The 20,971-nt window shown below is 34.0% G+C and overlaps 1 protein-coding gene across 1 annotated transcript; it reads right to left on the reverse strand.

Annotated features, from left to right (window-relative positions):
* Positions 1-1,839: 1,839 nt before the first annotated feature.
* Positions 1,840-16,270, reverse strand: LOC149530492 (pleiotropic drug resistance protein 1-like). Its single transcript, XM_089809568.1, has 24 exons — positions 15,972-16,270; positions 15,758-15,878; positions 15,491-15,579; positions 15,271-15,355; positions 14,993-15,152; positions 14,818-14,894; positions 14,687-14,731; positions 8,729-8,819; positions 8,354-8,655; positions 7,994-8,260; positions 7,522-7,838; positions 6,051-6,211; positions 5,866-5,969; positions 5,617-5,776; positions 5,407-5,529; positions 5,069-5,190; positions 4,600-4,934; positions 4,213-4,501; positions 4,024-4,107; positions 3,814-3,947; positions 3,279-3,506; positions 2,967-3,138; positions 2,432-2,686; positions 1,840-2,350 (listed from the first exon to the last, which is right to left on the reverse strand). Exons 1-24 carry the CDS (start codon positions 16,268-16,270, stop codon positions 2,081-2,083), a joined length of 4,290 nt encoding a protein of 1,429 aa, XP_089665694.1. The 3' UTR covers positions 1,840-2,080.
* Positions 16,271-20,971: the final 4,701 nt, after the last annotated feature.

The raw sequence follows: 20,971 nt of genomic DNA on the forward strand, positions 1-20,971 counted from the left end.
CCATATTTTGAACATCAACAACCTCCTCCTCTAGTTTTGGGGCTTCCAAAGTTCTCCAACAACCTCTTTTACTATTCCCGGGGATCCTTCTTTTTGTTTCTCTTTTTGCAATTGGGCTTTACAGTGAAAAATAAGGTGTCCAAATTGTCCACACTTCTAACAGAAAAGTCCTGCATTCTCATACTCTATGGGTTGGTATCTCTTTCCCCATTTAGTTTTAAGAGTAACCACTGTCGGGAGAGCTCGGTTTAATGCCACATTTACACAAAATCTAGCATACACTAGTCTAGATTTTTGCATTGTCACCTTGTCCACAATCACAAAGTGACCAAAGGAATTCCCTATCCACCTTAGGATCTTCTCATCCCAAAATTTTAGTGGTAATCTAGGTAGCCTTACCCAGATAGGAGCTAGCTTATTAAGTTCTACACGAGCATCAAATCCCAGGTGCCACATTGTTAGTGCAAGACAGTGCTTCCCATAATACCAAATTCCCAAGAGTATTAGATTGAAATCCTCCTCCGTGGAAAATTTAAAACAGAAGAGGCCACTCAGCATAGCAGAGAACACTACCCTTAATCTTCCATTTTTGACTAACCCACTTACGAACCATCTCTATCGTGGGTTTGAAGGCCACAAATCTCCCTACCACACTAAATTTTAGGCCAGAGGTAATGCAGTCCAGCGAAGTATCCAGGAGGGAGATCACTAGCCCATTAGCATTGTGAGCAATCTTTGGTTCCTCCTTAGAAACATTAACCACCTGGGAACCCACAACTGCATTCTTCCAACCTCCTAAGGTCCCATCTGTCGTCTTCTAACCACTTTCCATTGAGCAGCCAGTAGTTTCACCTATTCCCAAAAGAGTAGGGTTAGATAGATTCTTCCCCTCCACCACCTCGGTCCCACACTAGTCTATCATGACCTCCAAATCTCTACACAAGGTTAACACCATCTGTAGATTAGGGCAGGGTGGGGGGTCCGAAGGCTTAGGGCCCACCATGAACGAATTCAAATTCAAAATTTGAAAGAGTGGTAATAGGTTGCAAAGTGTTAAGGAAGTTTTGAAATGGACATTGTGTTAACTAAATATTTTCACTTGTTATGATGGTAAGAAAAAGATAATTAGTGCTAGCGATACAGTGTAAAGATATCTAAACAAGGTTTCCTTTTTAAAGTGAAATTAGAATGTCTTTTTCTAGGAATTTCAGTGAGTTCTTGCAATAGGGAATACTTGAACTAAAATTGTAGGAAACACTAGATTTTAGTGCATGCAATATTATATAACAATATAATAGTTAGATATGGTAAATTCAAAACTATCACACATATGTGGATTGAGGAACAAAAGGGAAATAGAAGCAAAGTATAGAAATATGAGAAAATAAATCAAAACAAAAATAAAACGTGCTAATAATCCTTACATCTTCTCTTTGATGCAGATATAGCTCCAATAATCCAACAAACATATGTTAAATCAAACGCTAATCCTCCTCGGCCTAAGGAGGAGAAAAGATGACTCATGAGATCTATGTCATGATCTACCTATAGATCAATATGCAAGCTAAATGTTAGTTACCCACTAATATAGCCTTTTACCCTATATCAAAGAAGTTTCTTGAAATTATCAACAGAAAAACTAATCTCTCTGCCAAAAATTATTTTCTTACTTACTCTAACCAATGATAAATAAAATAAATCAGATTATTATATTATTGAAAAATATAAATTAATTGTTGTTAGTTATTATTATTAGTTATAATGTTTCCGCAAAACAAGATTTAATAATTTGATCTGATTGATTGATTGACCAGTCAAATTTTAAAAATTGCAAAACTGTTACGGCAACTACAAGCCACTTGTATATTTTATTTTTAAAATGCCAACAAATAACTTAACCTGAATAATTACAATCGTATTTGATTTTTCAATTCTGTCCAAACTTTCCCTCACGCGTGCCATAGTTCCGTTGTAGTTTTGGGGAAACCGTTGGACGGAGGGTCATCAACCTTGATCTGAAAGGTAAAATATTGAATTGTAATGCAGGCTGTTTGGAATGGGGATTTTACTGTAATCTGATCTACCGCTTCTGAAAGTTCAAAAACTTGATTCCCAAGCAAAAAACGAAGCCAAACAAAATAGCAAACCCTGCCATGACAAACCCCACGCTGCCCAAATGGTGTCGATAGTAACCAAAATACTCCTCCACAAAATGCTTAACAGACAGATCTGTACCGTCCGGCATCTTCAGACTTGTCCCAACATCTCCGTACTGGGAAGAAATGAGGCCATAGAGGCACCATGCCATTGGGTTTGCGCTGAAATACCATTTCCACCATGGAGGACACCTCTGCCATTGTTACCGCAGGTATATCAGTTGCTCCTCCTTTACAAGCTAACTTTCATTCAATCGGAAAGGAAGAGTACCTACCGTGCGAGAAATCATGACGCCTGAGAAGAGGATCCACAACATCAGAATAGGCACTGAAACAACTAAAGACATGTTATGGTCGGGAGTGATTGCTACGGTCGTCATTCCGAGGAACGTATAGGAAAGGAAGCCGAAGTAGAAGAAGAAGAGTTGCCACAGAAATTTCTCTACATTCCAGTCAAAGCCCATCGCGAAATACACCACGGAGCTGTAGGCAAGTGCTTGAATCAACACATGTGGAAACTCAATTATTACCTGCAGCGGCAAAAATGAAGGATAATTTGTACTGTACATGTAAGTAAAACATTTCTCCAAAACTATCGGGAATTCCAGAAAGGAAGAAATCTTAAATTTGTTACGAAATTGAAAAGCTTTTAAAGAATTTACTGATGCAAAGAGATCTACAATTTAAAGTATCTATTCTTTTAGGCCGAAAGTTTATATTCCCCTAAAGGCTGCGAAGAGTGTTTAAAATTTGTACGGTCGCAATTTAGGGAAAACCTAAAATTAGGGAAAACGTAAAATAAGGGAAAACCTGAGCCAGGGCATAAGGCAGTGCCGAATACATGCCAGCGGCCCTTTCACGGTAGAACACCGTCCTTTCAAGCCAGACCACAGGTTGTACAGACATTTCATTTGTTACCCCAATAAACAGGACAGATGCAAACATGGAACCAAGAGCGTTCAACAAATCCTGCTGCGTGCTTCTGCGTCCATTTAACCATATATTGTCATTGGCTGTAGTTTATCGACAATTTATGGAAAAAGTTACAAAATAAATTCTAAATTGTATGCATCAGTTTCTTGATCACAATTCATAAACAAGGATGGAGATCTTTAACAACACCTCTTTGAGCCAAGATCCCAGCAAATTGAACCAAATATCAAGGACATCGAAAGTGTGAAGAAAAAACGCACTGCTGTGTATTGGGGATTCCGCCAATAAGACCAATGCTGCTTCCACAGGCAGGCTATGAATTGCTTATTAAAAGGCTGAGAATACCGTGTAGGGAAATGGATGTCCTCTGAATCCCTGAATGGAGTGCTCAAACTTTCTACGACGGCCATATTTTCTCTGTAATAAATAGTGCTCAACCAAATCATGTCATCTTTTAGAAGGCAGTGGTATTCTTCAGTTTTGAAAAACCTAGTGATATTTAGGCCCCTTTACTTTTGCTCATTGGATAAGATAGGGAAAGCAGGGACAATAATATATATAATATTTACTTTCTACGAGGGCCATATTTTCTCTGAAATAGTGATTAACCAAATCATGTCATCTTTTAGAAGGCAGTGGTATTCTTCAGTTTTGAAAAACTTAGTGATATCTAGGCCTCTTTACTTATGCTCATAGAATGTAATACAATATTGATCAGACTTACTGAAACAATCGTGACTTTTGATAGATCTCACCAAAATCAATCCCAAGACGAATTTCCTCTGCTGTGGAGGTTACCTCCAACATCCACGTTGCAGGATTAACCCCTTTCTCAATCATCCTAACCCCGTCGATAGACTGCATAAAAGCATCATGAGCAGTTGCCTCTTTACCAAAGAACTTACTTTTGGAAGGAATTATCATTTAATTGTACCTGAAAGTACTCCAAGAGTTTGCTACAACGCGAACCTAATGGTCCTGCATATATGACTCGGCCTCCTCGTTTCATGAAGAGAAGCTGCAATGCTTTCATTAGTTTAATGAGAAACGGTTCTTTGAGTTAATAAAGTTTAAATAACCAATGGTAGAGCACACAGTCAGCATATATTAAAGGACTGATTACCTCGTCAAAGGCTTCAAAGATATCCATGCTTGGCTGATGGATAGTACAGACAATTGTGCGTCCTGTATCCACAATATTTCTTACCGTTCGCATAACAATGGCTGCAGAACGTGCATCCAATCCTGATGTCGGCTCATCCATGAACACAATGGATGGATTTGCAACAAGCTCCACAGCAATGGTCAATCTTTTGCGCTGCTCTGTAGACAAGCCGGTCACTCCTGGGAGACCAACGAGAGCATTTCTCAAAGGGGATAGCTCCACAAGCTTCATGACCTCCTCCACAAAACATCTACAAGTTCTCACAAATATTTAATAAGAAGCAAAAGGGGATGATGAAAGAGGTAGTCAAACCTAGTGAAATTTCAAGGACTGAAAAATAAACGAACCTTTCTTGTTTCTTCATCGACTTCAGTGGATAAACGAAGCCAAGCAGAGTAAATAAGAGATTCATAAACAGTTACATGTGGTGAATGAATGTCATTTTGTTCACAGTATCCTGAGATCCGAGCAAATTGTTCTTGTTTCTTGGGGTAGCCAGATAAGATAATGCTGCCCTCAATGTAGCCACCAGTTTTCCTTCCAGCCAATACATCCATCAAGGTTGTTTTGCCAGCACCACTAACTCCAACCAAAGCAGTAAGAATGCCTGGCCGGAATGCTCCACTTACATCATGTAATAGCCTTAGTTGATCTGCTACAACACCCTGTTGTTTCATTTCCTGAACGCAAAGCATGCAGAATTTCAGTCCCTAGGTTCAGCCTGGAGTTTGGTTAATATTACAGGATGGATCGATATGGAATCAAGTTGCAATAAGAATTTAGAAGGGAAGCTGTGCTGGGTTCTTTGACATACCTTAGGCATGTCAACATAATAGTTAATCTGGTTGAAGCAAAGAGATAAGGGCTTGAATGGAAGTACCATGCCCTGTTTTTTATTTGGTAAGTGAGCAGGGCTCATCATGGCTGCCCCTCCTCCTGCAAATGTACAGTTGATAGAATTATGATGATCATATGAATTGGATTTTCTCAAATCCAACAACAAATTTGAATTATCCATTTATTTACTATAACTTTTGACTTGCCTAACACATCATTCATGCAGAAAGAATAAATACTTATTATAAAATGAAAAATATTTTCTGACTGTCGAACAATCTAATCTTTATAAAAGGTACTTTTTTCTCTTTTTACCATCACAAGTCGATACATCATCTCCAACGGTTGTTCCAGTAACATGAGAATTTTCTCCTGATGTGCTTTTATAAATCTCATTCAAACTTTCTTCATCAACCACAGACTGAGGTTTTCCATGCGCTGCACAAAAAATTGTGTAAAGCCTTTATCCTTGATATGCACTTTCTCTAATGACATAAATTTCTTGCTGAGTAGCCTGCCACTTACGTTTGAGAAGGGCTAAAGCAACGGTATACAAGACATTAAGTAAGATGGAATATCCCAATACAACTCCTATGCCAATCCAGTACCACCAAGCATGTGGAAATATCCCACGGGATGTCAACAAAAGTTCCCCCACAGTCCGTTTTATGCCATGCCCTACAGGCTACAGTTACCGACAATAAATGTTCAGACAAAAGCACAATACCTTACAACCATTAAGTAAAATATATCCAAACTTTTCACTAAACTGACCTCGCCCCATCTCTTTCCCAAAAATTCATTTACAGCAATAGCATTCTGGGCATATGATAGTGGAGAAGTCCAGTAACCCCATATCCACCAGCTCTTAATATCCTCTGTTTTCAAAATAGAATCATTAAAACATAAACAGATTTCATTGAGCAAGTTACTTCTTGTGTACGCCACTTATATTATACCTCTGGATAGGATGAAACCGCCTAGGACCAAGATGACCACCATGGAAAACGAGCCATAAGTAAAGGAGACTACCATAGTTTGACCTACAGAAGCCACTAGGCGAAATAATGCCAAAGCGAACTGATTTAGGAGAAAATAAAGCAGGAATTGGCGAAATAACCTGCATCAAACATATGATTTAATTCACCTCACACTTTTTAATAACCTTTTTAATAACCTGCAAGTAATCATGGCAATCATGAATATAACCTCACATTAAATCAAATATTGTCTATTCAATTTCTATTGTTTTAAATCATAAATCTAAGCCATCTACAATTCATATGGAGCAACTCAAACTGATATTAAGGTATGTGAAAATTATTGGAAATTTTGATATTCATTATTTTGTACTTAATATTTTTCAGCTTCTTAGCTTTCATTTGATTGTGATTGGAAAGGTAGTTAAGATGATTAGAAGTCGGCATCCAATAATTGTTTTCTACTTGGTCTGGATTTGTTCACATAGAGCTCAAAAAAGCAAAGTCTGCTCTTTCATTTATAGAAGCAAGGAAATTGCAGTCACTTACACGATTACACAAACATTATGCTTTCAAAAATTTCTAGAAGAGAATGGAGAAAAGAATTCAGTTTACTATATTTATTATGATAATTGATTGAAATTAAATCAGCCAAAGATCCTATTTATACAAATAAGGTAAAATACTTTGATTTCACATATCATTTTACTAAAAAGGAAAAAGTAGAATTGAAATATATAGACTTGTGAGTATCACAAAAGTAATTACAAAAGTTCAATTTTTAAAGTTCCAAGATCATCTTGCAAATACACATTTAACATTTTTCTAAATAGTTTAAATACATATTTTTACAATTTTTAGGAGTACGATTTGTTTTATTTTTGTATTTTATTTACCATTTTAAGAGGGCACAAGCTAGTTTTTCAACTGCATGGTAAATGGATGAAGAGATTAGTGTACTGCTTTTACTTATATTTTGTTAGGACTATTAATTCTTAAAAGGTCATTGCTCATTCTATTTTTGACCTATTAATATATGAGAAGAATATGGTGACAACAATGTGCCATGTTTACAATATTTTAAATGGTGAAGATTTTTCAGAATGCATATTGATTTTTATTCAGTAATGGTTAATGGCTGTAAGTGAATATCTTTTAGTGTGATGATATATGTTATTATCTATTCATTCTCTCTTTACAATTAGTCTTCAATTAATCATTGGACATTAATTTAAAAATCTTCCTTTTTCAAATTAATTCAATAGATAATTTTATAGAGTGATTTGATAATATTGATTGAATCTAAAATCTTATCTCACATATACATAATGTTAAATACATTAATTTTAAAAAATGTTAATTTAAGAATTAAATAAAAAAATCACAATCTTAAAAAAATTAAAATATGAAGAACAAAAGCTTAGTGCACTAATAAGATAGAGATCCTCACCTTGTAACTAGAGGATTATAACCAATCGCATAATAAGTCATGAATACCCAAATAGCAGACTCTACCAATGACATGGGAATGGTCAGCACCCAACTGCTAAATGTGTACATCCAAGTCGGATAAAACCTTAGATCTCTTTGTTTGTATAAAACTGGAAGCCTGCCTATTGTGATTGCAAGTTCTGCGAACCCATTGAACAAGCTAGCCATGAGACTAAAGTAGAGTGCACCGAGGTAAGTGCCACCATCACTAATTGTTTTATGGTGCATCCTTGTCCGGAAGAACGCTGTCATGGTAATAACAGCTAGAAGGCACAACTGTTGCAAATGGAACACAGAGTAATTTAGGACTGAAAATAAGATATATGTTTTTCCTAGTTTACTATTAAACAATCAAGACCGATTTTCTCTTTAGGTCAATATATGAGCAAGATACAAGCAATTGAGATCTATTGGAAGGCTTTGAACATTACTTGTATGGTTTTGAAGATATGAATGAATGCATTCCTCTTGAAAAGTAGACATTCCCTTGAAAAACAGGCCTTGAATAGCTCTTTATTGCTAGCTCCATACGTAGAAGTTGATTGACTCTTACTTTTATTGTATGAATCTCTCAGCTCAGTTTCTAGTTTTCTGCCCACATGAAATGAGCGGAAAGCTTTGGAAAACTCCTTTACAGAAACATACCTATAATGGCCTTCATTTGCCCAATACTGTTGCTGATCCTTTTTTGATGTCACCTACACCCAAAGAAAAAAAAGTCTTAAAGAGTTTTAACCAATAAGTCAATCTACTCATCTACATTGTCATTTGAAAAAATTTAACGTGCTTACTTCTTGAAAGAAATCCGCTACCGCTTTTCTCTCTGGGCAACGAAAACCCATGTATGAGAAGAATTCTAATCCATGATTCAAAGGACCTTGATATACAATGTGACCTTCAGAAAGCAGAATAATGTCATCGAACAATTCAAACATTTCTGGAGTTGGCTGCAAGAGAGACAGCATAGCAGTCATATCCAATGTTTGAACTAGTTGGCGTATATGCTTCACAATTTGTAATGCAGTGGAACTATCTAATCCTTTAGTTATCTCATCCATCAAGAGAGCTGTTGTTGGGCCTGTCAGAATCTCTCCTGCACAAAGAGGATGAAGCTGAATCATCAGTGAGTCCTCTTTACAATTTATAGTGATAAATTTATGTTCTACCTGTAGTCACGCGCTTCTTTTGGCCTCCTGAAATTCCTCTCCGCATTTCATCACCTACCATCACATCTGAGCAAACGTCTAGGCCCAGACTCTACAATATATGGGGTGAATAACAATTCTCAGCAACTACGATATTGGTTTTAACTAAAATTTCAAGAAATATATCATAAAAAGAAAGGGTCCCAAGCATTCCACATGTTAGATTGTCTAAACCAGGCACAATAGTAGAACATATATTTTCAAAGTTAAGATTACAGTGCTTGTAAATGTCCACTTTCATTTCCTAAGAGCATAATTTAAGTAAATCTAATTTTGACATAATTTTGACGCCAACTGCATAGTAATCCAGAATATAATTACGCTTGAGAATTGTAGAGATGAACTTTTTGACACCAATTGCATAGTAATTGTATATAAGTACACTAAGTTTCATTGGTTCTTATATATTATAAGTAAGTTTTTACTATTTGTTATAATAAAATATTAAAATGGATTGGAAGAATTAGCACTAGTTTTTTCAAATTTTTAATTAAAAATATCAATTAATCATTTTTTCCAAGGTTTTAATTAATATTATTTTTAAGTAGGAGATATTTTCTTCACTAAGTCAAATGATAATTTTGTAATGAGAAAACAATTTCACCATTTCTATCAATATTTTTGAAGGATTATATATATAATATTAAATAAATTTCTCATAGACTAAAAAACGCAATTTATTCTTGTAAAGATGTGATTAATTCAAGAGATTTTGAGGGATAATTTTATATATGCTTCACTAATCTATCATGTTAATTTTTCATGAATTAGTTAGAAGCACAAGGCCACCTATTTGTTGTTGGAGCCACATTCTTTTATTGAAACTATCACCTACTTAGTAATTGATCCATTTGTGGTTTGAATGTGACTCATTTTTCAAAGCCAAATCCCTAGCTTAGCCTTGGTTATATTAGAACAACTAGGATATTATATTAAACATTTTCATGAAATAATGTGGAGTCAGATTTGCTAGCAATGTACTACCAACTAGAGACTAGTTCACATGTGATTTCAGTATGACTCATTTTCCAACATGTCACAAAAACAATCATAGCAAAACAATTATTCTTTATAAATAATAAATGAAAATAATATAAGTTTTGAACCCTTTTTCAAATTGAGAGTTTTTACATGTTGCTTTATATTTATATTGCTCCTTTTATCAAGAACATGTGAATATTTTATAAATTTTAATAAATTATCAAAATACAACAATAATTTTAAAATATTATTTCTTAATTGATTTTAATCGATAAAAAATAGTTCCTCAAAAAAAGTAAAATTTATACAAAAAAAGAGAATTTAATTCTGAAAACTTAAAGGCGTTCCCATAGTAAAGAGAAAATAGTTTCTAACTCATGAATTTAGAAAATAGAATTGGTCATTTACATTCATATTGCTAATTACATAGGGAAATACATAGTTTACTTTTTAAATACTCACCAAAAAATTGTCTAAATCTAAAATCAAATATTAGCTAAATCCATGAAATGACTAAGATACAATTTTATCAAACAACTCTTTAACTAATGATCACTCAATTATGTATTGGTTTTTTTATTGGGCACACTATCATTGATGCGGCATAAAATTTTGTATTGTAATGGAGCTTGATGTTTGATGACTTGGATATTTAGTTGGTAGTGAAGGCCTATATGATAAGGGGTTGGAGAGGTGGGTTTTATTTACATCTATAGACTCTTTATATATATATATATATATATAATTTAATTTTTAAGATTGCTTTATAATATTAATAATAAAATATAGGGGTTCATTCTTTCCCTGTCAAAGTGCCATCAATAATAGTGCATAGTAGTTATAATTTTAAAATTAGTGTATGATATTTAATTATATACTTATTTCTATCAAAGTCCATAAGGTAGGGCATGTAAAGAGCTTAGGTTAAATCGAAGTTGCAATTGAGAGATAATGTATCAACTACTTTGACACTATCCCACATTTTCATTGCAATTTAGGATGATTGAGTCCCTTTAATAATGGGTTAATAATAGACATTACTCTTCTTGCTCCTCTATTTAGGATTTTCTAAATGTTGGAAACAAACTATTTTCGCATTGATTCCACAATGAGTTTGATTTTATCTTGTAATTGACCCTAGTTTTGAGTGATTTAATAATTTTGTGAGTTTCACTAGGGTTTTGTGGGTTTTTACAATGCGCTTTTTTGTTATGCCAATTGTATGCTAGCATGATTTTAAAGTGAGAGCAAAAATTATTAAAATTGGGTCACTTTATTTCACAAAACAAAGATTCTTTTGGGAAAAAATAGGTTTACCCCATCATTCAAGACTAATAGAGTATAACATGATTTTTTTGTAGACTACTGATTCTATGATGCATTCTAATTTGTTGATTGCAAATGTCTCACTAAACGAAACAAGTAATGAAATCAAAAGATCTTTTCCTCAACAAACATAATTCAAAATTGGTAAAATGGTTTATAAGACATTTTTTAAAACTACCAACATTCACCATCTACAAAGACAATAGTTACAATCTAGATAAAGAAAATGACTAATTTTTTTACAAAAACGAGTCAAGTGATGATCGAAATACATCTCCATCCATGAAATTAATATTAAGCCAACATGTCAGCCTACATGACCTTTCATGTGCTATTTTTAATAAAACAAAAAAATAAGTCAAATAAAAGACTATTAAAAACTTAAAAAGTTTAACTTAAAAATATATAAAAAATTAAAAGTAATTTCTACTTTTATTTTGTGAATTTAGCTTATGATAACTATTTTATCATTTTCATATTCACTTTCTGGACAGTTTATATACCTTTTAACCAATCAATCCAAAGATGACATCCTCCTCTCCATCCTTGAAGAGAGTGTTACAAGATGCATTCCTAAAAATATTGACACTAAATTTTACAATAGATTTCTTGATCGTCTCCTCACCATTGAGGAATTAGATGAAACCTTCTTCAACATGGCATTGGAAAAATCCCCACTATAGATGGGCTACTAATTGAATTTCATAGAGCTCTTTGACCACTCACTTGTCATGAATTTTATGATGTCTACAATGAAGGTATTGAAACTAGTTCTAAGTTATGAAACATTATCAATCAAGGGTTGATCAAGCTAATCGTGAAAGGGAAGGACAAGGACACTATGAAGGGTTGGAGACCCATTATGCTCCTCAAAACCTCGTACAAAATAATTCTGAAAACTTTGGCATGAAGTATTAAACAAATAACTCACAATTTTATTCACCCACAGAAAATTAGTTTCCTAGGGGGAAGATTTATCTTAGATAGCTTATTCCTTTCTTTGGAGCATATGGAATATGCTCAACAATCAACACAAAATGTTGGTATCATTAAAACTTACTTTAGTAAAGCATATTATTGCATTCGTCGACCTTTTATCCTCAAAATGTTAAGATGGCTTGGTTTTGGACCAAAAATTTGTGAACAAGTCAAAATACCTTTTATGAATGCTAGTGCTAGAGTGGTTGTTTTTGGATTAATGTAAAAGTAGGTTTTATAGGGACTCGAGATCCAAAAGTATTAAAAAAAATGATATAAACAATGAAGTCCAAAAGTACAACTATGCTGGCAAAAGATAAACCATAGAAATTTCCAATATCATCAAACTGGAGACCAACACAAAAGCAAAAAACCAGCACACTATCCAGACCAACAAAAGTCCTAGACTGGTTGTTAATAGTGTTTTCTCTCCTCAATTTCTTTTGCAAAAATCGATTCACTATAGATGTCCTCTAGCTCTTTTTTTAATGTTCTTGTGACTGATGATTTAGGATGTCTTCTATAATATGCTCTTGCCAATAAGCTACTTAGAGGAGTCTCCCTTCTAGGAAGTAGGTCAATGCTCTCAACTCCCACTTAGGTGCTAACAAAATAATTTTTATATATAACTTAGTAAAGGATGTAGAATATTTGTTTGATATTTTGGAGGTTTATTGAACTCAGTTCCAAGTTCTAAATTGGGCATGCATGAAACTAATATTATATTAACAAGGCCCAACCTTCACCCTACTTGGATCCCTAGTGAATGGAGGGAGGTGAAAAATGGTGTTATGACAAGATACCATGGGATAACCTTAGGAGTTGGGATTTCTCTCAAATATGTGGAAGTTCTTCTTTGCCAAAATCCAGAGTAAACTTCTCTAATAGATTCATTTCTATGACTGGAAGAATTCAATTAGCCAACGCAAATCCTCCTTGGTAGCCATGGTTATATTTCTTCTTGTTGATTACCTTCTAAACTATGCTACAACTAGTTAACTGAACTAATTAGAAGCTTCCTTTGGGTCAATATGGATCACAACATTGTTTTATAGACCTTCAAACATATTGCCTCAAAGTTTATTTGGAATTTTTGTTGCTATGTTATTTTCTCTCACTTTTTATACCATCCAAATAGAGAGCTTGATGATTAGTTATCTCCCCCTTACTCATTTCACACTCTCCTTCAATCTTACACCCAAAATAACTATGATCTCAAAAAAATTTGAGTAAGGTGGACATTCAATTTAATTTTGCAAAACAAAAACCATTAGCTTTGAGTGCAGGATCACTGGACAAACATCATGAAGTTTAAAATATCATTGAAGACTTTGGTTGAGAGAAAGGAAAGAAGAGACAACATTGAAGTACATTTTTTTTGCTGATCACTTCCTTTTCCTTAGAAGATTTTGTTTATGGTGCTCTAAATTCCTTTAATACTAATGTTGTAGTTTGAGGCATTTGAGGTATTTTTTTGCATGGCTTATATTTTCACATTGTGTGTTTGTTGCTATTTTTTTGGCTCAGACTTCCAAAAGTTGTGCTCTTAGGAAGACTATTTTGTGTGGTTTATTAAAAAAAATCTACGAAGACACACTTTACAGATTTATTTTTTACATAATTGTCATTATGAGTAGGTATCATCAAGGTTGTATTTCTTGAGTTATTGTTGTCTTGTTGTTGCTACTTCTCTAACAATTTTGCTGTAATTTATACTCTTAGCTATGATTATATTATACATTTTATTCAATAAATTTAAAAAATTTCAATAAATGACAAATTGGAAACGTTAGGTCTTTAGTATGTTTTCATTTGAAAATTGATCATATTAGTACCTCGCTAAGTACACTTTAAGAACTAGCCCGAAAATGCACTCCCTTTACATTGTTTTTTCTAACTTTTCAAAAAAAATTCTAAGTCCTCTCTTTCGTAAGGAAGTGCATTTTCGTGACTGTATAGACGTTGCCTAAGGACTATGACAAATAATAAGAACATACAATTGTTACAATACAATGAATTATTTTTTGTATAATAAATATAACTTTTTAATTTGTTATAAAAAAAACTTTTTAAATTTAAGAAAAATAAATTATTTTATCATTAACAAATATAAGACTATTAACCTCTACAATAATATATTAAAATAAATACATATAATACCAATTTACATTCTTCCATCAATATTTAATATCTATTAGCCCAACTTGACAATATATTTGTCCTCTACACGTATTCCATAATTTGTAACCCGCAGTTCTGATCACCATGGTGCTGAAAATAATCTTCTTCTTTTTTCTCCTAATTACAAACCACAAAAGACGCGTAGACAGTAAACAAAAATGCATATCTGAGCAAGGGGAACACACTGATTTTATTTCAAACTTCCTTGTATATGTTAAATTCTAGTTTACTATTTAACCACTGCTCAAAAACACTTCCATTCCAAACTTCCCTTGTATATGTTAAATTCTAGATCACAATTAAACCACTGCCCAAAAACACTATTTACTTGTTAATTTGTATATGCGAATTATGAGTCGTTGTCATGCTTGAAACAGAAATAGGTTCCATGAATATCAGAAAAAGAGATTAATAATTAATGAGTAAATGTATGGGGAAAGCATAAGATCTAACCTGGAGTACGTAGTCGACTTTGAAGGCCGAGTCGCGAAACAGAGCCTGTGAATATTACTGAAGATATGAATTGAGTGGCGGAAATTAAAATCATCCCATCCCATCTAAAAATATGAAATGAGTACTCGTACCTTCATGAATGTGTCAACATCTTGATCGGGAATAATACCGGCTTCTTTCTCTCTCCTCCACAATTCCTCAAGCATCTCTACCATTCAGTAAATCTCGTTTTCATTAGACGCTTTCCCTTTCTATGCGGTATATTCCGAGGTTCGACAGTTAAGAAGAAGAATGTGCAGAACTCACCGTTTTGGCTGCCAAAACCTTGGAAACTAAGAGCGAAGTCAAAGGTTTCTCTCACTGTCATTTCTCCAAAATGAATGTCATGCTGCCCAACGTAAGCTGAGACTCTCTCTGCCACCAATTCATTCACATCTTGACCATTGTATCTCACACTTCCACACACCTGCAACATCGACGTTCAAACACATTTAACATCAGTCCCACGAAGGATTAAAGTCTAAAAACAATCTCAACAGAGACCAGTGCCAGAAACAGTACCCATTGTGACATAAGCAGCCTACCTTCAGGTCCGTAGTAAGCCTGTTAGCAAGAGCCAAGAGCAGAGTCGTTTTCCCCGACCCTGGCGGTCCAAGGAGCAAAGTCATTCTGCATCATACAAGCCCAACATCACTGGCTACTAAGAAAATACAAAACAAATCCTTATTCGGAGTTTTACAGGACACAGATTTCTGCGCCACCGCCATTAATGTAAAGACATTGAAGTAAGAGGTTTTGATATACCTGCGTGGTTTGATACTGCCGCTAATGTCATTGAGGATCCTCAAACGCCTTTTGCTGTTACCCACAATTGGAAGGCCCCCTAAAATCATCTGAAGAAAGAAAATGTGGCGTCAGCAAAAATCAAGGTAATGCAATGCCCTGGAAGGGCAGAAATCCTTGATTATTATATACTCTTAGTCTAAGAATCAAATTGATTATTCTAACAATCAAATTTAATATGATGTTTAAGTTGTGCGGGAGAAAGTAGACATCCAGAAACAATATTACCTCGGCGATGTTTAGGAGAAAGTTTGGAATAGTTGGAAGAGCTCTGGTGCCAACGTGGACGTCTGCTTCCACCTTCAAATCCTCGAAACGGACCTCAACTCGGGGCAGCTCTATTCCCACTCTAGTGCTCCAAATAATTCCAACCATAAGATGCAAAACTAGAAGTAGAGAAGGAGATGAAGAAACGAGTAAGTGGAGTGAATTTATAGAATACCTATCGATTCTGTTTCGCATTCCGTGGAGCAAACTTTCGTAGTCCTTAAAAGAGTCCCGAGCAATATTCAGTTTGGGGAGAGCAAGGGCAGCAGTGTATTCATGTGGAAACTTGTGAAGCGCCGCGCAGTTGAAATCTTCCTCCCCGTCCCACTCCCTCTCCCTCTCCCTCGCCTTTGGAGAAAGAGAAGAGGAATGAGAAACTACTGTAACTTCAGTGAGGGAGCCCCACGACAGCCGAGAAACACCAGTTTTGTGCCCACCCTCCATTGCTACGCCTTCCATCCGATTCTCTGTCATAACTAGAATTTGGGCTAACTGGCAACTTATATCTAAGCTGAAAGACTGGAAAATAATGAACGGGTTCCCGAAAACTTCGGGGACGACGTCACTGTACGGCATCTTGCATGTGTAAGCAACGTCAATTAAGCCCTCATATATTTACAAAGGGACAGGCTAATTTCTGCAGAAAAATTACTACAGACAAAATAAGGTAAAAAAAAAAAAAAAATTTAGTGATTTTTTTGTTGTTTTTAATTACAAATTATGCCAATCATGCAGATCAAATGTAAATTTTGGGAAAAATCTATGATGTTTTCGATTTTTTAAAAATTGCTCAATTGTACAATTTGTAGGGAGGATAGCGTGTCCATTTACAAATGTATGGTAGTCGATCCACTAGTCGCTAGGGTTAATTTTGGATATTAGAACTCTTAATTCATATGTTGAAATTTGCTGATTTTTTTTGGTGAGCTTATGTAGGCGAGTGAAGAGCTTAAAGCTAACCTTTTGGCTTTTCTACATTTACGAAGCTCTTTGCAAAACTTGTAGAGTGCAAGGTGGTCTAAAAGTGCAGTTTTAAAATGTTACAAAACTCATTATGTTCACCCTCCAATAGCCACTCACAAAAAAATAGTACTTTTTGTACAAATGGACCAATCAACAACCAAGAAAGCTAAAAACAATAAACTATTAGGGGAAACAAACCAGTTGTCGCCCATGTACGCAATGCACACAAACATGCCAAAACAAATCACCATGAATAATAGCTGTTCGTTTTTTCCAATTATTAGTTTTCTTGATTGCTAATTGATCCATTTGTCCAAAAAGTACTATAATGGCTATTGGGGGTCTTAGTGACTGGTATTGGGCAAATGTTTTGAAATGACACTTTTAGACCACCTCATTCACAAATGTGGGATAGTCGAAAGGCTAGCTTTAAGCTCACCCTTAAACATCACACAATGAGGAGAAAATTAAGCTTGGACAAAATAAGTCAACTTTGACTATTTAATACTTTTAGTCTTGGAGTGAAGCTTAGTGTGTGATGTTTCAGTCGTCCACTCTTGACTCACCTACGGAAGTTCATCGAGAAAATTGGCAAATTTTAACATATGAATTAGGAACCGTAAGTGCATGAAGTTAGCCTGGACGGCTACTAAGCCGTTTCCCTAATACATGTGTGCTCTGCTATTAGTATATGTGCTATTATTTTTTAGAATTTTATGAACGATATTAAGAATCCATAACGATAAACATAGGTTCACTAAAAGTAGAGTAGATCGTCTTCCCTATTTAAAATGTGAATGAGAATTTAGAACGTATTTAGTCTGAACTCCGGACTTTCCGAGCAGTCCATAATGAAGCTCAATCTTGTCATCAGCAGGACAGGATTAGGTAACTGATGAGAGAGATTTTTACTCTAATTCTTCCAAGAAACGTATTACTGCTTACTACGTATCCTTACCGACGAGTATTAAAAACATTTTTACCATTTATAAATACGGGCATTAAATCCGTGGCCGGCAGAATCGCCATCTAGCCGTAAATTCAATTCACGTTGTGCCTGCCCAGTCTTCGTCTACCTTAACAATGACTTCTGCGTACACATTTCTTCAAATTAAACGAAGCTGATGATAACGTACGCAGAAAAGCCTTTTGAAACAAAATTCCTCAGCGACGGAGCCATTTTCACCCCCACCCCCCCTGCAATTAGAAAACCCAACTGCAACTTTCATTCATTCATTGCTGGCGTGCAAAATCACATGGACTAAGGCAAAGTCTCTATTCAAAACAATGTGACCCTCAAAAATTTAATTTTGACAAAAACGTCATCCTCGCATATCCTATTCCGACTCTTTACGATACCCGAAAAGTTAGCACAGATAAATATGCGTTGTTTGAGTTAATCTATGAATCGGTAAGTTTCTCAAATTAGTCTTCATACCAACAACTGTTATAATTGAGGTTCTCACCTAAAACACGGTCTTTTCTATACCAGACTTGTTCACAGCAAATTTATGGGGAGGACTTGGTAATCGTGGGGGCTTTGATGTTTGGATCGACGTTAAAGGGGCGGGGGTCTTTTATATGTAGAAATTTAATTTTAATGTAAAAATACATTTTATTGATATAAAAGATATTTTCATATATAAAGTTTATTGTCAATATTATGACATGACATAAATTGTACACATACTTCTCCTTAAAGATATGAGAAACATGGTGATGTATAGTGTATATGAAAAATACTTGTATATTAATTGTCCTACAAACATAAGTAGTTGTTTCTCATTATTAATTCTTGCCATGGCACGATACTATAACATTTATTCAATGCAACCTTTTAATTTGATTTTCCAATCAAAACTATTTATTTTTCATAAACTTTATTAAACTATATAGTTTTAATTTATATCAATTTTTTCAAAATTCAAAATAAATTATTTATCTACAATCTCATTGGCTAATGTATGCCACGGTAGTGTTTCACTTTTGATTCTTTGTCCACAAAAATAAAAAATCAGTAACAACATTAAAATCAAAATAATAAATATATACCAACCACCTCAACCACCTCACAATGTCTATGAATATCTTCAAATTCTTTAATACGAGATGATAATTCAATTAAATATATAGAACTTTCCCAATTTTTTTTATTTTATTCAAAACCATTTACATTAAAATAATTAATATGTACCTACCATCTATGAATATCTTCAAATACTTAAATAAGAGATGATATTCACTTAAATATATAGAAATTTTCAGATTTTTTAAAATAAAAATCATCTACATCAAAATAATAAATATGTACCATGATAATGTCTATAAATATCTTCAAATTCTTTAATACGAAATAGATTTGTGAATAATAATTTTACTAAAAAAAAACTGATTACATTTATACTTGCAATATAATATATTTGTTAAAAAAATAAAATTAGCATATACTTAAGCAAGTTTATAAAAAATGTAAAATTTTTAATATAAATATATTATTAAAAGTAGTTATGTTTTTAATGTATTATAAAAATAACATTTACTCTAATTTATTTTAGATATTTAGTAGTAATTTTGTTTCCCATTTTATGACACCTTGAAAATCACTAAATACTTCCCTTTTCACTTTGGTTAAGCTACTCTCAATGCCATTTTTTGCATGGTTGATATGTAACATATGGTAGACTCCCCATATTTTCACTCTATGAGATTGCTTTGTCTCTTATGGAATTGCTTGTGACTACTATCTTATACACCATAATATTGTTAAACCTTGTCTTGGTATATTTGAGAATCAAAATTGTGTCATTATAATGCCAAAATTTACTTGTGAGATCATCAAAATTGTCTTTTCTAGGACATTGAGTTGTGAAACTTTGTCCTAGCATATTTGATATTCATTATTGCCTCGTTACACTGCCAGAATTTATCTATGACATTATCAAAACTATCAAGTCTAGAGAGAATTATTGTCAAAACTAGTTTGGACACTATATGAGATTCACTAGTACATCATTACACTATTAAAATTTGTTCATAAAATCTATCAAACTGTCAAAATCTAAATATTTTTGGTCTCTTCTCACTTAGTCTATGGAAAATTATCACGCAAGTAAGAACTTCTGGGTCTGCTTCATTTCTTTACTCACAAAGTGGCTACTCTATTTTCGCTTGCAAACTCCATTACTGTTGCACAAGAAATTTCTCAAATACTACCAAAATTATGGTCAAAATTCTCAAGTAATTGCAAAATCTTGCATTGTAAAGCATTTATTAATGTGGGCCTAGAATTTACTCGCACAAAACTTGCAAAATCTTTCATTGGTAAATATTTCCTTAGACAAGTATGTACGAAAAATATCAAAATAGTGGGAAATATTTCACTAGTTAGGTCTCATATTTGATTTGGTCTTTTTCTGAAAGCTATCTGATCTATCTTACGTCTTCGATAGTCACATCTAAAACTAGGTCAATAATCTCAACTTGTATTCAAACCAGTTTCATATTTAATGTCCTATGTTGTGTTGTCACACCTATTACTGAGAGAGTCATTAACTTGGTTGTTCTAGCCACTTGATGACTCCTACCTTGATGTAATTCATCCAATCTTATCTACATTCAAAATTTAGACAAAATTTGAAATGTGATCTGGATCTAAACCTATCATATTATTACTATTACGCACTTGATGCTTGCTAAAACTAGGAGTGCTAGAAAATTTACAGTTGAACAATCTAGAAGAGGTAAGATCCTTTCCCGAGTCTTGTAATTCTTTGATGACTCAGATAGATGTCTATTACCTCCTAAATGTTCTTACATGAAACTAACATTTACGAGAAAGATCAACCCTTTGTTCCAAGAATGATCTGCTGACAAGATCTTTGACAATTCATCTCCTAAACCTTAGTATATCATGAGGAGTATAATACATACACTGGTTAGACCTAATATTGAGATACTAATAACAACAAAAATATCTTTGAAATATCTGATGATGAAGAAGCATCCCTTGAAGAAGTGGAAAAATGTCAAAATAGAAAGAATGTTCCTAAAATGATGGAATTGTTAGTGAAACAAGAAAATGAAAAGTACTTCCTTGAACTTTTTCTTGAAGGAGATAAATTACCTAAACACTTTGATGTTGAGGATATGTGTAGGATCATGGTGGGCCAAACTATATGCTTAAGTGGCATTGCAAAATTAGCAAATTAGGTT

This window comes from Cupressus sempervirens, chromosome 11 (assembly GCF_028749045.1).
Source record: "Cupressus sempervirens isolate cs-2001-9-10 chromosome 11, ASM2874904v1, whole genome shotgun sequence".
In the NCBI taxonomy this organism is placed as follows: Eukaryota; Viridiplantae; Streptophyta; class Pinopsida; order Cupressales; family Cupressaceae; genus Cupressus; species Cupressus sempervirens.